This window comes from Dipteris shenzhenensis, chromosome 30 (genome assembly GCF_047967505.1).
Source record: "Dipteris shenzhenensis isolate YYH24624 ecotype China chromosome 30, Dip_SZ_1.0, whole genome shotgun sequence".
NCBI classification, from domain to species: Eukaryota; Viridiplantae; Streptophyta; class Polypodiopsida; order Gleicheniales; family Dipteridaceae; genus Dipteris; species Dipteris shenzhenensis.
The window spans coordinates 43,827,036-43,848,217 of NC_141625.1; the positions used below are offsets into that span (position 1 = coordinate 43,827,036).

General features: G+C 42.6%; 1 protein-coding gene across 2 annotated transcripts in view; it reads right to left on the minus strand.

Moving 5' to 3' along the window:
* Window positions 1-21,182, minus strand: part of SETH5 (transducin family protein / WD-40 repeat family protein) — a 66,107-nt gene that overhangs the window by 35,433 nt on the left and 9,492 nt on the right. Inside the window, exons 2-5 of one of the 2 annotated variants that reach the window (XM_087401279.1) lie at window positions 16,960-17,268; window positions 16,644-16,673; window positions 15,873-16,250; window positions 15,103-15,739 (exon numbers count right to left, since the gene is read on the minus strand). In XM_087401279.1, the coding sequence (XP_087257405.1) occupies window positions 15,103-15,739; window positions 15,873-16,250; window positions 16,644-16,673; window positions 16,960-17,268 (1,354 nt within the window). Of the gene's footprint in view, window positions 1-15,102; window positions 15,740-15,872; window positions 16,251-16,400; window positions 16,674-16,959; window positions 17,269-21,182 lie in introns of both variants that reach the window. The other variant, XM_087401277.1, reaches the window with a different exon arrangement.

The window sequence follows — 21,182 nt, forward strand, 5'->3', positions numbered from 1 at the left end:
GTGCGTTTTGCTATCTGCACTCTCTCTCTCTCTCTCTCTCATTCGATCCTTTAGTGGTATCAGAGCTGGGCTTGACTCGTCTTCTCCTGCACCTGGACTCACAACAGCTCCCTTCAACTTCACTGCCCCTTCATCCATACAATCGTACGGTACAGGTCTCCAGTACAGATTTTCGTACAAGTGTACTTGCATCGTACCTGCTTCGTACAAGTTCATCTGCTCCGTCCTTGTTTCGTACGTTCTTCCGTACGACCTCACCTTCAGATCATATGTCAGTAACTTGTACCTGCATTCCGTACACACGTGACCGTAGACGAGCTGTCCGTACAGCTCATACTTGCTCTAGGAGTTCCGTACAGGTTTCACACGTGCGAAGTTATTTACAATTTGGGGGCTTTTGCAAGACATTGATAAATTTGGGGCTTCCAGTTCTTTTCACCTTCTTTGGTTGCAATTTCTTGCAAGAACATTAGGGCTTTGGATTTGGTCTGCAATCTCTTGTTTGTTTGCAGTACATTGGGTCAGATTGCAGGACATTGAGTCACTTTTGCAGGACTTTCAGTCAGATTTGCATACATTGGGTCACATTAGCAAAAATTTCAGTAAAATTTGGGGCTTTTCTGCATTTGCCCTCTTTTTGGCCTATTTGCCCTCAATAAATTTGGGGCTTTTGCCAGATTTGCTGTTTTTGCAGTGAACATTGCCTGCCACAGTCACATTTGGGTCAGATTTGCATTTGCCCTTTGATCTGGGTCGGAAATTTGCAGATATTTGCTGTCATTTTTGGACAGCCCGCTTTTTGCAGTGATAGCCTTGAGGCTTTTGGGTTTTCAGGTCTCTTTCAGGGTATCACATTTGCTATGGCTGGGAACAATCAAGATTTATTTGGAGTTCTTCGTGAAGATGATAAGTTGGATGGCACCAACTATCCGATGTGGTCTTATCTCATGAAACATATTCTTGTTGCAAAGCATTTGTGGAATATTGTTTCTGGGGCTGATCTGAGGCCAGCCAATGCTACAGTGGTTGCCTCTACTACTAGTCCCTCTGCAGGGGATACTCCTCCTGATGCCTCATCTTCTAGCACTCCTACTGCTGCTCTTCCAACTCAGGAATAGTCTAGATGGGATGCAAGAGATGCAAATGCACATTCATGTAATGCTTTATCATGCAAGAGAATCATTATTCCACACATCCGGTCTTGCAGGACAGCAAAGGCTGCTTGGGATAAATTGGCTTCTCTCTATTAGATTCGCAATGAGGCACGTGTTGCATATTTGAGAAGGCAATTACACGAAGTCAGCATGAACGAAGGTGACTCTATGGATGCATACCTGACAAAGGTCAAGGACCTCATGGAACAACTTGCCAACATTGATGAGGTGGTGCCAAATTTACAGCTTGTGAGTACCACATTGAATGGACTGCCAGATACATATCAAGGGTTTGCTACAACCCTTCGATTAGTGGCCATGGGTAATCCAGACCACTATTCTTTTGATCAGCTAGTGACTTTGCTTTTGCAGGAAGAGCAAAGTAGAGCTAATAGACAAGCCATTATTCCTGATCTTGCTTCACAACAGACAGGAAGAGGCAAGGCTTCCAAGCCTATGGGCAAGCCAAAATCTGCACATAGCAGCTGCAATTCCTCCCATGCATCTAAAAATACAGCAGATAAGTCAAAGAAGAAAAGATGCTACTATTGTCGCAAGCTTGAACATGACATCTCAGAATGCAGGAAGCGCATTGCTTCGGAGAAAAAGAAAGCAGGATTGACAGTTAATGCCTCTCATGCTATTGAATCCCATGAGCCAGAAGATGCTTCACATGCACATGCTCTTCAGGATGATTGGGCATGGGCTGTCCATTGCTCATTTGATCCCTCCAAAGCTGATGCATTCTTTACTGCTAATGATGCTCAGTCCTGGTACTTTGATAGTGGTGCTTCCAAGCATGTCACATCTTGCAGACAGTTGTTTCATTCTTTAGCTGATGCACCTCGAGGGGGGACTGTCACATGTGCTAATAATACTTCATATGCTGTAAAAGGAATTGGAGATGTGCAGCTCACATCCATTTCAAGCCATCTTATTACTTCGACAAATTTCCTTTTTGTGCCTGGAATTGAAGTCAACTTGATTTCAATTTCAGCAATTGCCACTTCAGGTTTCAGAGTTATTTTTGATGGCTACAGAAGCCTAGTTTATGATCTTCATGATGACAATGCCATAGTTCTCACTGGCACTTTGCAAAAGGGGCTTTATCACCTTGATCATCACTCAGCTGCACTTTCTATTGAAGCATTGGCTATTTCAGATTCACAGCTTGCTGAAACTCATCTTTGGCATGAGAGAATGGGCCATCTCAATTATAGAGCTCTTGCAAAGCTACATTCAAAGCAGATGGCAAATGATGTACCTCAAACTCACACAGTTTCCAAACATGTGTGTGAGGGTTGTCTTTTGGGTAAGATGCATCGATTTCCTTTTCAAAAGAATTGTCCAAAACTCTTACAAAGGAAATTGCAGCTAGTGCACAGTGATGTCTGTGGCCCAATGAGGACAAATGCCATTGGGGGGTACAAGTATTTCACCACTCTCATTGATGATTTCACAAGATATTGCTGGATATATCCTTTAAAAGCCAAATCTGAAGTTTTCCTATGCTTTCAGAGATGGCTGAATATGGTTGAGAATGAATCAGGATGCAAGCTTGTCACCCTCAACACAGATAGGGGGGGAGACTATATGTCAAAGGAGTTTGATGCATTTCTGTCTTCACGGGGCATTATTCACTCATGTACTACCCCTTACACTCCTCAGCAGAATCCTGTTTCTAAAAGGAAAAACAGGTCCACAATGGAGATGGCCAGATGCATGCTTAAGGCGAAGTCTTTGCCCAATAAATTTTGGCTTGATGCAGTAATGTGTGCCAACTATGTGCTGAATAGATCACCTACACGGGCATTGCAGACTGTTACACCTTATGAAGCATGGAAAGGCAGGAAGCCTTCACTTTCACACATGAGAGTTTTTGGGTCTCTTGCATATGTTCATCTACCATCTTAGTTGAGACATAAGCTTGATGACAAGGCAATCAAATGCATATTTATTGGTTACAGCCACGAGAGCAGAGGGTATCGGTTATACCAACCAAATACTGGGAAGATTATTGTAAGTAGAGATGTAATCTTTGCTGAACATTCAGCTTCTCCTCTTGTGGACTACAAAGCTAAGCCAGATGCTAACATGTTTGATGCCTTTGAATCTTGGTTACCTCTGCCATCCTCAGAAGAGGACTTTGACCAGCAACATGAGCCTCCTGCAGGCCCTCCATCAAACAATAATCAGCCACTACCCCATGCTGATTTGCAGGTTTCTCTTCCAGCACAAAATGATCCCACTATTCATGATGCAGTCATTGAAGAAAGAGCTGTCAATAGACAACAAAGGCAAGTTCCCATATGGCTTCTTGATACATTGAGGGACAGCAAACAAGATCAGCCTTTTGCTGCCTGGACAAGATCAGGGAATAGACAGCATGGTCACTTTCTTGAGTTTCCACTCCTTGCTGCAGCTTGCGATGAAGGGCCTCTGTGCCATAAAGATGCTTTTGACAGCAAAGAGTGGATGAATGCAATGAGAGCTGAGTTACATTCCATTGCTAAAAACGACACATGGGAATTAGTAGATCTCCCTCCCGGCAAGCATGCCATTGGAACCCGGTGGGTCTACAAATTAAAAAGGAAATCTGATGGCAGCATAGATCAATACAAAGCCCGTCTTATTGCAAAAGGGTATGCCCAACAACAAGGCATTGACTTTGAGGAGACATTTGCTCCCACATCCAGGATTACTACCATTAGATGTGTCACTACCATTGCAGCCCAACATCATTGACAAGTGCACCAGCTTGACATCAAAACTGCTTTTCTTCATGGGGATCTGCAGGAAGAAATCTATGTCTCACAACCTCCTGGCTTTGAGGCTTGTGAAAATAAGGTATGCCGGCTTAGAAAAGCCCTTTATGGTTTGAAGCACGCACCGAGGGCATGGTATGCCAAAACTCATGCACACTTACTATCCCTTGGTTTTCAGAATAGTCCCACAGAACCCACTCCTTATGTCCGTGGGAGTGGATCTGATTTTTTAGTGCTGATTTTATATGTGGATGATATGCTCATCATGGGCCCAAATACTCAGCAAATTGCAGCTTTCAAGGCTGATTTGCAGCAGTTTTTTGAAATGTTAGACATGGGACAGATCCACTATTATTTGGGCATTCAGTTTGCTCATGTTGAGGGGGGTATCATGATGTCTCAGTCCAAGTATATTGGACAGCTCCTTGATCGTTTTCAGTTTGAGGATTGCAAGCCAATCTCTACTCCAGTGGACCTTGGCTTCAAATTCTCAGCTCATGATGGGAGCCCACCATGTGATATTACTCTTTATCAGCAGGCTGTTGGATGTCTTATTTATTTATGTCACACCAGACCTGACTTACAGTATGCAGTATCTCAGCTCAGCAGATTCATGCACATGCCCAGTTCACAGCATTGGCAGGCAGTGAAGAGAGTCTTTAGATATCTCAGAGGCACTCAGGATTTAGCCCTCTTCTATCGTGATCAGGGTTCACTTACCATGCATGCTTACACGGATAGTGACTGGGCAGGATGTTCCGACACCAGAGTGTCACATACTGGCAATTTTTTTTTGCTTGGTTCTCCATTATCTCGATTTCTGACACACCCTCCCTCTTCTACAGCTCACGCTGTTCACATATCCTCTCCCACAAGCAGCTACGGCTCCTCGATCTCTGATCTCCAGTCTCTTATGAGCTTCCTCTCGTTTTTTTTCTCCCCCCCTCCAACAGCTCCGAACAGCTCCCCTCCTTCTTAGCAATTCAAATCTTGGTATTCGCTAGACATCCTCCACTATTGTCTACACTGACATCCAGAGTGCTTTGGCCATTGCCCGTAACCTAGTGTTTCATGCGCGTACCAAGCATATTGAAGTTCATTATCATTATGTTCGGGAGCGGTTGTCAGCAGGAGACAGAGAGTTGTCCTATCTTCCCACAGAGGACAACATAGCAGATATGTTTACAAAGGCACTTCCTCGTCCCAAGTTCGAAGTCTTTCGACAGGCTTTACACTTGGTTCCCTTTGTTACATGATCTGATATCCCTTGTTACATTCATAGGTGGCTATATCCTTTTGGATGAACATGTGCCACCATGACCAGAAAATACCAGGTATTCTAAGACGTTTCCAGAGTACTTCAGCCCATCCCATGGAGGGGGGTTTGTAGGCCATCTTCTGGTGGTTCTAGTGATGCCCTATAGGCCATGGTATGTGCCTTATAGGCATAAATATAGGCACTTGTAGTGTTAGTGCCTTTTAGGCCACATAGGACACTTAGTCCTATGTGACACCTAGGACACTTAGTCCTAGGTCTAGGTACTTGTACCTTGTAATTCTTTTTCCCATTTTATCCAAGTTTGACATGACGGCAAAGACTTGTGCGACGTTTTGCTATCTGCACTCTCTCTCTCTCATTCGATCCTTCAATACTTTGGTACCCTTCAGCTTGTAAGATTGTCGAAGAAGCTTGATTCGCATATCTTTTGACTTCAGTGTAAGGATTGCCTCACCTTTGTAGTGCATAATAGAAGCGGGCCTGGAGCCGTCATCATCTTGCTCATCATCATCCGTCCATTAAATGTTGGGCAAGCCTGCTTTGATCATACCTAAGACGGATCCGGTCTTTTCTAGACTTTACAATATTATTTTGGAATCATGGTCAAGATTATGCTAAGATAGCTCTCTCGTTGACATTACTTTTTAGGGGGGTGACTAAGGGAGCAACAAGCCTATGAGTTATAATAAAGACTTGAACAATGTTTCGAGATTCTAAAACATGAGCGTACTACTACAACTATTGTGGATCCTGATAAACCATTCGTGATTGAAATAGATGCTAGTGTCTTGGCAATAGGTGCTGCTCTATTCCAAGATGGGGGACCAATTGCCCTTGTATATCAAAAGTTAATGATGCTTAACTAAAGTATTATGCACAAGAAATGAAATTATATGCAGTAGTACATGCCTTAACGATATGGAAACATTGTTTATATGGCTCGAATTTTGAGATTTTATTGATCATAAATCTCTTAAGTACTTTTGTACTTAGCTTGACTTGAGAGGAAGAAAGGTAAGATGGACAAAATTGATGCATGAATTAGATTAGATATTGCAAAGATAGCTAGAATCAAGTAGTAGATGCTTTGGCAGAATTGGTGAAGTTAATGTGCTAAGTTTTACTAAAACTAATTTCTCTCTCTAAAAGGCCTATGCAAGGACCAATATGTATTTTGGTCAAATCTGGGAGGAAGTAGCTCAATAAGAGTGTTATCAAGATACTAAGAATGTTACTTTTGAGGATGAAGCTAGAAATTAGTAAACAATCTGGGATAGATTGTAAGTGTGTACACCTGATAAGGATGACATAAAGAAAACGATTTTATATGAAGGTCATGGCAACCCTAGTGCAGGTCATCCTTGTATACAAAGGACCTATAATTTAGTAAAGCGAAACTTTAATTTTCATGAAAATGAAAGTGCATGTCTAGGACTACATGATGAAGTGTCAACCATGCCAAATTTATAAAGCAAAATGCTTCAAGATTGGAGGCCTATTGCATCCTCTACAATTTCCGATAATGGGAAAGTATATTTATGGATTTTGTTACTGGACAAGTAGAGGCATGATGCAATTTGGGTAGTGATTCATCGACTCACCAAACTGGCACAGTTTATACCTACTAGGACAAACATGAAGGCATCAGAATTAGAAAATAATTTATAAATCAACTTTGTAAATTTTATGGATTGCCTAATGACATAGTCAGTGATTAAGACTCAAAGTTTACTAGATGCTTCTAGCAAGCGACTTTTTAGAATTGAAAACTACTTTAAGCTTGAACTTGACTCATCATCCTCAATCTAATGGGCAAACAAATGAGGGTGAATCAAGCTATGGAGGATATGGTCGCAGCTCTTTATGAGCCTAGGAATCTCACACTGAAAAACCAGATCTACCAAAGTTTCCACAACAGCAATGAAATTGGTCATGATTCTGTACTCAGAATCAAGGATTATAACAATCAAACTTGCAGTAGTAGTCATCTTGAATGGACTAGGAGAGGGATTTGAGAATCCAATCTAGAGTATTGCCATTCGAAGAGCAAATTCCAACACTGGAAGAATTACAATTAGTATTACTTGGTGAAGACCTCAGTGAATACTATGGTTCTACTTACTCCTTGGCTTCTAATGACTACTGTGGTTCTAAACTTTCACTCTCCATAGCCTTAGATCCAACATCCAATGGTAATATTTAAGACATAGCATATGAGCACGCTCAGAATTTTGAGCTCATGAGCAATACCACCCTCACCAAAACGTTCTAGTGTAAAGTTCTTATGAACCGACTATGCAAAACACAGCAAAGATGTGATATTAAGAGGTTTCAAAATCACGAAAGAGTTTACGCCCGCTTGACCATCCAATCAGGGGAAAGCGCCCTCGTGAGAGAATTTCTTGCTACATCATTTGTTGATATAATCCGGACTACTCAATCCCATCGGGGCCCCATCAAAGTCCCCTAGGCAAGCCATCTTGATAAATAATGTCGATATTATAATTAATCGATTACTAATGATATGTACACAATATCACCATAATCAAACGACTATAACCATGTTGATGGATCATCAATCATAACCAAAGTCCCCACCCCTAGGATAATCACTTTAGAATATACTACCTAAATCAAGCCACGGGAAAGCATAGGTAATCACAAAGAAATCAAATTCCTAAGAGTTGAGCTACTAAGCTCACCTCCAAATCACGGGTTCACTAATTCAAGACACCCCCAAGCCTAAGGTCAAGACCACCAAGAAACCTACTCCACCTGAAGATCAAGTCAGGCGTCCAATACTACAACCTCTTCTTCCTTGAGGCTATTACACTTTGGCCAACCAGTCCAACGTCACTAAAACCATCCTATCTCAAACACCCCGAATACTGAACCCTTGGCTTATATCAATTTATCCCTGGCTATTATTAACACCTATCTTTAACTTTAGAATCCATGCCTATGGAAAAGAAAAGCCTCAAGGAAAAGACTCTCTTCCTTTAGAGCTCACTAAAAGTAGCATTTGGAAACATTGCTTAATCGCTCACAGCATCATTCATCAACTTTCGACCATAGTCAAGATCTCTAGGTATTGATTTTTGACAAACCTAGATGAAACAATCCCTTATACTTTGGTTTTGCCAAACCGTAGCTTTATAAATCACAGCCTGAGATCACAATCCATTTGGAGCTCACAATCCAGCCGTAGAGATCTTCCAGCTCACCCCAAGCACATAGAAGTCACGAATAAGGTCCAAAGCATAACCCTAACCTAGTAGATATCCGCGACTCGTACCTCAAACACCTCCTCCACTAGGGAGATCGTCAGCCTAGCTTGCCAGCCTACCATGCCTATGGCCAAAATCCACAATGCACGTATGGATCAGTGAATACCATGGCCCAAGCCCTCATGCCCAGACATATAGCCTTTGTCCATGGCTTGTCTAGACTGAGCCGTTAAGGAGTTCTGGTTCAACTCAAGTCTCTTGTTGAATAGAACACCCTATGTCAGGCCACTTAACTCCTAAATTCCCATGTGAAGTATCCGTTAGGTTTTGACTCTTCAAATTGATCTTTCAATTCACCTACAGTTACAACATATTTCTTTCCTCTTGTGCACGGAGAAGAAAAGTAGATGAACTTCACAAAAAGAAGACAGAAGCCTAATCCATAAGCCATAACACCAAAGGTGATCAAAAGAGCAAGGTCTAACTGTTAGACAATCTAAGCATGTACCTCTAGCTCAAATCTTGGCTTCTATGTCATGTTAGAATAGGCAGTGGAAAATAAAGCGTCGTCGAAATCACACCTCTAACTCCAGATGTGCACAAATGTATATATTAGAAATAACATGTTTAGATCTGAAGTGGACAGCAAGATATGGCAACCAATAACTCAAAGGACGAAAACATGGATACAAAAATGCACTCACTCTATAGGTACACTACGTAGACAGCAGAATGCTGCTCCAGTAGTGCTAGATCTGAGGCCATGTACTGCTGCTGGATCTGCTCACATCTTCTGCTGCATGCCATTCCAATGGCTGCAGGAGGAGCCTCAAAGACTCTATTTGACAACATGTTTTCTTCCTATGTCATCTGCTCATGCCTCACTGTTTGAGGTCTTCACAATTGTGAAAGGCTGTTGATGTTGCTAGTGCCTTTGCGCTACCTGCTGCTTCCCTATGCCCTGATGCACTTCTGAAGGCTGGAAGTAGGGCTGGGGCCTTTGCACCTTCCTGCTGCCCCTTTGCTGCTCCCTCTAGTGCCTCTTGCTGCATTTCTGGGAGCCAATGCTCTCTGAAATTGACTGACTAGCCCTGAACCAGCCAATCTAGTTAGGGTTGGCTGACCTGATCTGTGGACTGGCCGACCAACAGCCCCTTTGCTTGCCTATATAATGGCCTATACCAGGCCCATTTCAAAACCCAGGCTAGAAACTTGAGATTTATCGAAAGTGGAGCTAGCGGTTAGGTTTGATGTGTACTATCTAATGTGCATGTGAGTGGTCTAGCTAAGAAATACATACACTCAAAAGATTATTAGCTCGGAAGTTTACAGGAAACTCTCAGGTTTAATCTACGTAATCTCGTTTTGTCCTTGTAGAAAACTAGCATTATTGCCTTGCATACAAAGGCTCACCCCCAAGGTCCTGTATGAAAGCAGTTGGAACTGCAGGGTATGTAAACTTTATGAGTGGGTACAGAAACCCTTTGAATGTGCGGAGCATCCCAATCGCGTGGAGGGTGATCTGGTAAGTAAAATAATGTCCCCCCCAAATTGTGGTTGCCATCTTAGTGCTCTACCTACTAGATTTAGCAGCTGAAAAATTCACTCACCAAAAAATATAGCAAACTGAAAGAAACATTCTCATCTTGGTGGTTCTGTGATCTTTAGAGCTTACTGTTCCCCCTTGCTATTCAAATGGAGCCATGACAGACAGAGATTCATTTTGGTCACATGTGTATCTAATACTTAGTCATTTATGGCAGTATCCAAGATAGGAGCTCCAAAAGAAGATAGGAACTCCAATGTGTTTCTTGATAATGTTAAGGATATGAATTTTAAGAAAGGGAGGGGAATCAAGTCATGATGTTCCATAAAGGCAAGTTCTTGATTGGTAGAACAAGATGGATTTAGAGTTTTACTATTAAGTCCATGCTAGTCCTAGCACATTTCATCTTGATATACCCAATTGTGTAATTAATTGTGTGCATGGGTAGAGGAGTCATGGATAAAATTTTAAAAGAAGATAACAATATCATTTAATTAAATATTTTATTCTAATTTCTATTCCAAATCGATTAGGTTAGAAATGCTTGCTTAAATCAAGATATATCTATTTTAACGATGGTAAAGCTGTTTTTAGCTTTTTGGTTGCTTCTCTTAGCTTTCAAGCTGTATATAGCTTTAAAGCTATTTCTGCTTCCCAAGTTGCTTAGAAATAGATTTATGTCTGCTTGTTGATTCTTACCAGTTTCAATGCTTGAGCTCTTGCACCTTCTTGCTTTCCCAGACTCCTATCACATGTTCTTTGTCACCAAGTTGTAATACTTTAAGACAAAGTTCCAGTTGACTATTTATTTGATGATGATTATAGAGCTCTTCATTTATTTAATTATGGTCAAAGAGTTATTTTTCATTGGTCAAAGCATTGACTTCAGTAAAAAATAATTAGCTCTGGTTAAGTAATCCTAGCCTTGGTTAGGGAGACGTGGCTTAGGCCAGGAGGGTTGACTACAGTTAACCAGAGCATTACAGAGCTGGCTTCGGTCAAAGAGTGTTGCCTTCAGTCAACAAGGCTTCGCTTTAGGCAAGGAGGATTGACTTCAGCGAACTAAGATATTTCCGACTCCGCTCGGAGAGTTTTGGCTTTAATTAAGGCGCCTTGACCCACGTTCAAAGCCTCTTAATAACGGTCAAGAGGGTTAACCTCGGTCAACCAGAGTATTTTCTATCTTATGTGCACATGTTTGCCTGGTGGGGATGCCCACAATGACTAGACTTAGTCTAAAGTTTTATTTCGCATGCAAGTGCTAACAGTTAATGGGTGCGATGGGGGAATTCTTCATTAATTTGTTGCACGTACCAAGAGGGGTAAAATGCCCTATCTTTAAGGGAGGCTAAGGCTGCCTACAAGAGGACTCTACATCAGCATGTGACCCTGAGTTTAGAAGCACCCAAACTCGGGCAATATGCTCAATCTATCACCCAATCAACCTCAATATATATCAAATCGTCAAGAAAATGCTAGAACAGGTAGAATTCTCCAAAACGTTGCCAAATGGTGCCTTTAGGCAAGGCGCAATTATAGGTATATCCTCCTGCTAGATCGCTCTTTGGTGTGGCAGACATGTCCAGATAATGTCAAGTAGCTCCAAAGTATTGAAAACTCAGTCAGCACTAGTAAGAATGAAACTCTCTCTTCAATTTCTTCTCTCTCTCTCTCTCTCTCTCTCTCTCTCTCTGTGCACAGCACTAGGACCCAGAACAACAGTCAGGCTGGACCCCCCTGAAGGTCTTTATTCAAAATAAAAAATTCAGTGTACAAGCAGCTAGAGAGCTGAGATTTCCAACGTAGAATTCAGATTACAAGGGAGCTCTTGGTCTCCTCTCTTGGCAACTGCCAAGTGTCACATCCTAATTAAACTCTAATTTACGGTGGTTATCAGCCAGATTGTCATTTCAAGAATTGAGATATTGGCAGTAGTGATGTGGAAAGTGACTGTGACAGTGCCTTCAGTGAAGACTGATGGCAGGACTGAGTTTTGGCACAACACATCGGCCACCTGTAGTTCTACTTCTTCCCTAGTTTTCCCAACGTATTCTGGTGGATATATTGATTGTAATTTCCTCCTGATAGTAGTCTAGGATTCTCCTAGGGCTTGCTATTTGGCTCCATCCAAAGTTCTAAAGATTATTGGAATACAAAAGTATGTCAGGCCTTAGCTTTAATAAGGGGTAATCCTCATTTGCACCCCATGCAGTGTTGCTTTTTCTATGTTCCAAATCTCACTTTTATTTTAATGTTTTAGAAATAGGTTGCTGAAGGAACGTTAGAAAGTGGTCTCTACACGTGATCGCATTATAGCTAAAGCCAATACAAGCTCCAACAAGCTGTGCCATGAGAGATATTATCATTTACACATGGATATGTTCTGTGATATGCAAAAGAATGGTTTGGTAGATGAGTTACATACTATCCATCCCTATCAAGATATATGTGCTTCTTGCGTGATGGGCAAGGAAGCTAGACAACCATTTCCCAACTTTAGGGCACACAAAGTTCTGAGATTAGTTCAAGCACATGTCCGTCCACACCATCACTTCAAGAAGCAGTGTATATTCTAACCTTCATTGATGACGTTTACAAGAAGATCCTGGGTGTATTTAGGAAAAAACATCAAAAGTACTTGACAAATTCAAGGAATGCATCAGAAGTACTTGACAAATTCAAGGAATGGCTGGTTATGGTGAAGAAAGAAACTCAAGTAAGTTAAATACTTTGAGGACCAAGAGGGGGAGACCTTTTTTCAAAGGAATTTAATCACTTTCTTGGCTCAAGAGGGATCAACTATTGACTTACAATGGCTCTCACGCTATCACAAAATAAATAGGGTGGTAGAGTGGAAGAACAAAACCATAATAGTGATGGTGAGGTCAATGCTCGATGGCAAGGGACTTCCCAAACACATTTGGGCTCCAGCTGTCCATGCTACAGTGTATCTACTCAATCAGAGTTCAACAAAGGCAGTAAAAGGAAAGACTCTTTATTAGGCCACTCATGTAAAAATCGTTCTATTAAGCATATGAAGGTTTTTGGTTCTTAGTGTTCTAGGTAAACATAGGACAAAGCATGAAATGAAACGTCAAGAATGTAGCTTTATGGGATACAGTGGAGAGTCAAAAGGATACCGGCTGTACAAACCAATCGCCAAGAGGACACCCTGTCCAGAGACATCGTATTTTGAGAATAAGAAACACAGGAAGGTGCTGAAACCTGGATGGATGCACAAGCAATCATGGAAAGTAAGAAAAAGAAGAGGAGGAAGAACCATAAGAGGAGGTTGAGGTTCCAAGAGCCCCAGAACGATCTTGGAAATAATGTCTATAGCTGGAAAGGAAAGACTCCCCACATGGTACATGTGCACCTTGGAAGATTCTTGTACATTAGTTTGGCACAGGTACCAAAGCAACAATCTAGATTCTTGACATTGAGAGGGCTGTTGATGAATACCTATGAGGTCCCCCACATGAGGAGAAGCCATCAGCAGTCATGGCTCGGCCATCCATCAGCCAAGTGGATAGGCAAGACGATTGATAGCAACAGGGCTTCATGATTCATGGCTCGGCCATCCATCAGCCAAGTGGATAGGCAAGACGATTGATAGCAACAGGGCTTCAAAACACATGAAGGCCAGACTGCTGATGTGGCAGTACTCAACACAGCAGATGACATGACAAGCCACATTAAGTCAGTAGACAATGCGGCATGTTAGCCACATGTCAAGTCGGCAACGGCCACATGGTAGATTGGCCATGTGGCAGGTTGGGCTGGTTGTACAGTTGGCTAGCGGGACTGTACAGTCAAATGAATAGCCAAATGGCCTGCCCTGGGTCAGCAGATCTCCTATTGGTTAGTTATTGCCCCTGCTAGTTCGGTGAACTGTAGGCTCTACATGTCTATATAACAGGGACAGTTACACTCTCCTCTCTCTATCACAGAATCATCAAAATCTTTCACTCATCTAGAGTGCAAAGCAAGGAGCAGGCCTTGTGCCCACCACATGGAGCACATTGTCCTCCACGTGTCCCATCTCAAGAGTGTACAAGGGAGGCTACTTAGTACTGACATCCAGTAGGAGAGTGTGGTTAGTGTTTGGACTTGTGGTGGAGCTTCTATTTTCAGCCTGATTTGGGCAGCAACAATATTACATGTACTTTGTCTTGTATCTCACTCTCAAGTGTGTGAACATGTCTTGATTGCTTTTTTTAATATTTTCTTCCACTGGTTGTGCATGTGTGCATGGTGATACTTCTAGGCCAACAGTTGCTTCCACTGTTTGTGCATGTGTGCCCAGTGATACTGCTGTTTGTCACATGTATGCACGGTGTCACGGTGATATTAGTTACTATTTGCTTCTGCTGTTGTGCATGTGTGCACAGTGATACTTATCACAAAATTACACCCATCACTCACCAGAGCAATTGTGCTCAGCAATGCCAACTAGGCCAGGGACTACATGAAAACTTGAAGGTGTGTCACAGAGATCGTTTGCCTCTCTAAATCGCCCAAGGGTTGAAAAATGAAGGCCCAAGAAGCCTCCTCCATGTAAGCAAACAATGAGTCAAGGACATTTGTGCTACAGCTTCCTACAGCGATACCCCTTCGAATACGTTGCGCTAATGCAATCTTTCCAAGTCATGTGACAAGCTATCCATATCACACAACCGACCAAGCAAACATATAACAGCTGCTTGTACTTCCAAAGAGAAGTGATACTTTTTCTCTGGATTCCCAAACATGTACAAAAGAATTGTGCAGTAGGTAATATAGCATAACTGTTTCTCAATTCCTCCAACTGATATACAACCAAACCCACAATGTGCACAGGCAAAAAGGTCCAAGTGAAGCAACAGCTCAGAGATCTCCTCTGATACAATAGTAGGATCCAATGATCTCAATCTAAGCTCACTGTTAAATGATAAGGCGTCACAGACTAGTCCCTACACCGCAAATAATTAAACCTCACAACGACCACACCATAGCTTCATCTAGAGGGCCTGATGCTAAGCTAATTCTTTCAGAACTGCAGGTAACATCGATCACAATAGTCCCTCCCCCATGAGAAAGAAGACATTGTCATAAAAAGAACTACCATATCATTCCAGATAGAAGGTCCTACCTCTTTGCCCAACAGAACAAAATTTGTTGAAGACACGATCAAAGAGCACATCAGTCTGTCGTATGTGCACACAAAACTCGATTGCAACACCTCCCACAAGAGCATATTGCTCTTTGGCTTGTATATTGATACCTTCAATCTCCCCAGTATATTGAACAGATTTCTTGTCATCACTAGCAGCAGGAGTTCCAAAGGCCAGAGATAGATATGTGAAGGCCTCACTCATGTAGGCGAATAGTAGGTCAAGAAGGGTTGGTGTTACAGCCTCACGCAGCATCTCAATCCCCTTTGGAAGCCCAATCACCCCAAGTGCTCTACCATCATAGACCTCCATCCCAATATGAAATGCACCCATCCAGTCCCCAGCATTTTGAAGAGCTTTGATACGGTCTTGCCAAGGCAGGAGACAAGCTCTCCAAAGCCGCAATGGACCGAGCAGATACATTGCAGCAGCTCGTACTGCCAATGAATTGTGGTAGGTTTTCTCTGGGTTCCCAAAGGTATTCAAAATATGTGTGTGGTATGATACAGCAGAATTTTTTCTCAGTTCTTCACACTCTATAGCTACACGTTCCACCTCCAAGCCTTCTTTCGTGAACAAGCATATTTGTTCTTTTGACGTTAGAACCACCACCATCTGTCAGGACACAAGATTTATAACACACATAATGAGTCAGTACCTTCATTATGCAACTGCTAATTTAAATAGGTGTGATCATGAGAGGTAATTCACATTTCTTGCTTATCCTCAAATGGCATGCAGCTTATACCTGTTCTTCCAACCATGTGATCCCACACGCTACACTGTCCAACTCCCATCCAACCACAATCTTCAACTCACCCTTCAACAGCTGCAGAATCAAAACTTTCTTATCCCAAGCCAGTGCAATCATGGGATGCTTTTCATTGTCACTGCCTTCATCAATGTTCTTTCCTACTTCTACCTGCCCAGAGGTATGATTTTGAGCATCTTTAGTGCTTAGCTCAGCACGTGGGCCTTGATTAACAGTACCACTGCTACCACCGCGAATAGAAATAACAGACTGACTTTGCATCCGCCTCCAAGCTATGTAAGGAATTCCACCATCACGGATACCATCTGGACGCGATAGCTTTGCATACACTTCCACAGAAGGTGTCAAGCGAACCTACAATCAGAGCCACAATCTATACAGGATTCAAAAATACGACAAAACAAAACCTCCGGTAGAAGACCTAGCCTGAACATAGTAAGACGATGTGGATTATGATCTATTGTAGAGCATACAAAAGCCTCAACAGAATTGGTTAGAACATACCACAAGGATAGTCTGATGAGTAACAAATACTACCACCCCCCCTGTTTCTTCGCTTGATCCCCCGTCAGATAAGAATTTTTTACCAATATCCGAACTCTTCCCAGATACCACTCCTCCAACCATACCCCCCATCATACTACTCAAGCCTGTTGATGTGACTACAGATGCTGTAGGCTGAGGCACAGTGGGTCCTCCTAGGCTATCAGAGCCATAATCAAATAAGAGAGGGGAGAGACACAATACCATTCCAGTGCGTTGGCCATCCACTAAGCACTGCACCACCAAAGATAGACATCCAGCATCTTAAAAGGTCAACATTAAAGCCTGTGTCAATCAAGATACAATCATTCTTTCAAAGCATATCTGAATAACAGACAGCAAAAGATATCATTGACTACAGAGCAAGGGCTATCTGGAAAGTATGACTCGTTCACAGTACCACACTTTGCCTTATCTGATGTCTATATGGGTTTCCTACTTTATGTAAAAGAAACTATGAGAAGGTAATATTTTCATGCTTGCACAAATATGAGATGAAAAGTCCTGGCAAAACAAATACCTGAGTCGTAACAGAGAAACGTCGAAGTAAGGGGACGACAGTAAAGGTATGTAGAAGTACTAGCCCTTTGCAATCAGCACTGATAGCCTTTGGATACTTAGCTGCTTGCAAATCCTGCCCAAGAAAAGCAGTATGTACTATTGCAACATTATGTTCCACATTCATGATCTTTGCAACTGCTGCTCGCGGTACATCCCACAGCACCAGTGAACCATTGGCATGCCCCACCAACAGCAAGTCTCCTTGCATGTTGAAACTCATTGATGTGACAGCAGCATGAGATTTGTCCACGTGACTCAAGAAACTTGTCTGAAAAAAATCCACAGGGCCAGTTGTTAATCTGAAACTGGTGAAAATGGCCTATGGCTGCTCCAAAACTGTAAAGACTGTTTTTATTCAAACATATAACACGCTTAACTTCAATAACTAGAAAATTACATCAGGGGAAATTTTTAAAAAATGAGCACCCTGATCCTGCAACTTCAATAACTAGAAAATTACATCAGGGGAAATTTTTAAAAAATGAGCACCCTGATCCTGCAACACAATTGTTTCATCGAGCCATTACAAATAACACATCAAGATTTGCCCACACTTTTGCTTTGAAAGTAGCTGTTTGAGGATGTGAATCTTGATTGGTAGTGCACTCACACAGAGCTTTCCAGTAATCCCAACCCATGTTGCTGTGAGACAAGGTATGTCCTCCTTTCTTGGCATTGTGGTTCAACAAGAACCTCCTTGCCTTTCCTTCAACTAATATAAAGTGCACACATCCAAAATTGGAAACCAGCCATCAAAAGAATCCACAAACAAGAGAAGAAAGCAACCCAAAATTCAAACAGAGTAAGTAAATTATCATATCTCTGTTTCTAATCCTATATAGCACATCCATTGCTAAAACATTTTGCAGTAACAGTATCCAAATGATTGGATCACTCGTTTAAAGACTTGAAAGCCTCAAGCTCTTCACTGTGACTAAGATGAATCAAATAATGCAAAAACTGATTGTAAACTGTAAGTTTATCTTTCCATCTCCATGCTCATGCCCGTTCCAGCCAAAACTTACTGCATCATCTTGAAATCTATAAATTCCTAAGAGGACTATAGATGCTCAGGTGCCTTAATTCTAATGGACCCATCAAAGTAACAAAGTATATCCTTTTGATGTTTATCCTTTTGAGGTATAGAGCAACTAGCATATGTCTTTTGTTGCAAAGTTAACCTCTCCTAGTAGAGATTGCACATAAACTTTTTACAGGTGAAGACAAAATTATTTGAGCAATTGTCTACATAGAAATCATGGACTGTTGCACGAATTTTCTTAAGGATATCTCATCCTTTGAAGAGAGAGAGCGATCACTATCAAAGGTGCGCACCAAGAGAACTTCACTTAGTTTTGAAGCAACTTGATTCAAAACTTTTGCTTGTTTTTTGTCCCCATAAATATTTACACTGGGACCCCAGGGGAGGGCAGCGAACCATTAAGAGAAGAGCCTCCTGTTCTTTCATTACTCAGTCATTAATGCCTAGATATTTCAGCGCAACTAGGGAGGCTGGTGTTAGAAATGAACCAAACAAAGGGTACACACAGCGGAAGACTGATAGAATAGCCCAAGAGCTCACACAGTGGTGGTGTGGGTGGAATCACAAACGTCCTTACTTAATGTGCTTCACATATATGTGCAGATCAGTAAATAGACAATGCTCAAGAGAGATATAGGACCAACAAAATATTTCCATCCAATGGACACAATACGACAGAGGACCAAAGTCCCACCAAATCATGGTCTTTTGTCCCCACCAAAAGATGTTATCTTACTACCTCCAAGACAATCCTAGACCCTTGAGTCTGTGTGCTCCCTGATGAGCGTATGTAGACTTTATTCTACGTGTCTGATCCGCTGCAACTTGCTGCCCTCAGTGTCAGCCTAAGTGTGCTGCACTACACAGACTCCTTGGGTCCTCCTGGATGTAGACTTCAAGTCTACTGCTGTTCTAGTGGATGCAAAAATGAGGCCTTGGGGCCTCCCTTTTATAGGGCTGGGATGCCCCCAAAAAGGGGTTTGTACGACCCCTCTGGCAGACTTGCTCTCTGCCCCCCCATCGACCTGTGGGGCTCATAAAACCAGGCCTTTGGCCCACTATTCTATGCAGGGGTCCAGCCCCTTGGTTTGCTCCATCCAGGGCCTGATTGGCCGGCTCCAACCTGCCCAACCAGCCCTTTATCTGGACGACCCTGCTGCTGGTTGTTACCGCCCTGTTCCTGGGCCTGTTGCAGGCCATAAGCGTGCCCACAATCCCCGCCATATAGGTGCCTCTGCCCTGGGATAACCCCGCCCTGTTTGGTGTTAGGCCAGATCTAGAGCATGATACCCCGCCATCTGCTCCATACGATTCTTCCATCTGATGCAGCCTCTGTCTGGCACCAGAGATGGGGAGGTGAACTTTCCAACAGCTGGAAGCTCACCAGAGGTCCTAATTGGGAGGTTTTGCTGATTTGCAAAAATCCTTTCGGAAGGGACTATAGAAATCCCTTAGGAATAGAAAAATCACTCTTTTCCTTTTGGCTTCCTACTCATGAAGGGATTGCAATGAGCTAGTGGAGGTCCAAGTTCGGGGTAGACTCTACTTGTCTTGTTGCCTTGCTCTAAGAAGTCTATTCAGCATTGTCTTTGGGATTGCAGACAAGCAAGGATGATCTGAAAGAGGATTGCTACTCTTTTGATCACCTTTATACCTTCTTCCTTCTTCATGACCTCGGGTCCAGTAGCTTGGCTTTCTCTTTCAAGCCTCGGGTCTTCTATGAGAGGCATGATGCTTTTTGGGCTCTTTCTGTTTGACCATAGTTAGTTGAGTCATGCTCTCTAGATGTTGTTTCCAACTTGCTTTACAAACTAGGGTGCACATGCAACAGTGGGTGTGAGCATTTCAGTGTGGCATGTTTGGAGATCCAGATACACAGAGGCTTTGGATGGCTCCCAAATTCCCCCCTCACACATATTGGCTAGTATTTGGAAAGATACCATACATGCTTTGATGGCCATTTGGGTGAGCATGCAGGGGTCTTCTCGGGCGGTTTCTACCAAGAGGACACTTTTCCTCAAGGAGTGGAGCCGCTCTCCACTTTTTTTTGAGTCCACTGCAGGTTGAGGTGGCACTTTCAGCCTCAACCTCGATTCTTTCTTGTAGGATCAATAGGGAAAAGAGAGAATACAAGGTACAAAGAGTCGATGAGTCTTCCATCACGTCAACTAGAGTAGTCGAAAAACAAGAGTACAAAGTACTTGTACCTAGACCTAGGACTAAGTGTCCTAGGTGTCACATAGGACTAAGTGTCCTATGTGGCCTAAAAGGCACTAAAACTATAAGTGCCTATATTTATGCCTACAAGGCACATGCCATGGCCTATAGGGCATCACTAGAACCACTAGAAGATGGCCTACAAACCCCCCTCCATGGGATGGGCTGAAGTACTCTGGAAACGTCTCAGAATACCTGGTATTTTCTGGTCATGGTGGCACATGTTCATCCAAAAGGATATAGCCACCTATGAATGTACAAGGAATGTTAGATCATGTAACAAAGGGAACCAAGTGTAAAGCCTGTCGAAAGACTTCGAACTTGGGATGAGAAAGTGCCTTTGTAAACATATCTGCTATGTTGTCCTCTGTGGGAAGATAGGACAACTCTATGTCTCCTGCTGACAACCGCTCCCGAACATAATGATAGTGAACTTCAATATGCTTGGTACGCGCATGAAACACTGGGTTACGCGCAATGGCCAAAGCACTCTGGCTGTCAGATAGTGGAGAACGTATGGCGAATACCAAGATTTGCAAGTAACTGGCGAAGCTAAGCACACTCTACTGTAGCGGTGAAAGCTGCCCTGTACTCAGCCTCACAGCTAGATGTGGCAACTGTTGGTTGCTTCTTGCTAAGCCAAGAGATACATGAATTGCCAAGAAAAAAACAATTGCCGGTATGTGACACTCTGGTGTCGGAACATCCTGCCTAGTCACTATCCATGTAAGCGTGCATGGTAAGTGAACCCTGATCACCATAGAAGAGGGCTAAATCCTGAGTGTCTTGAATACCTGAAGACTCTCTTCACTGCCTGCCAATGCTGTGAACTAGGTGCATGAATCTGCTGAGCTGAGATACTGCATACTGTAAGTCAGGTCTGATGTGACATAAATAAATAAGGCGTCCAATAGCCTGCTGAT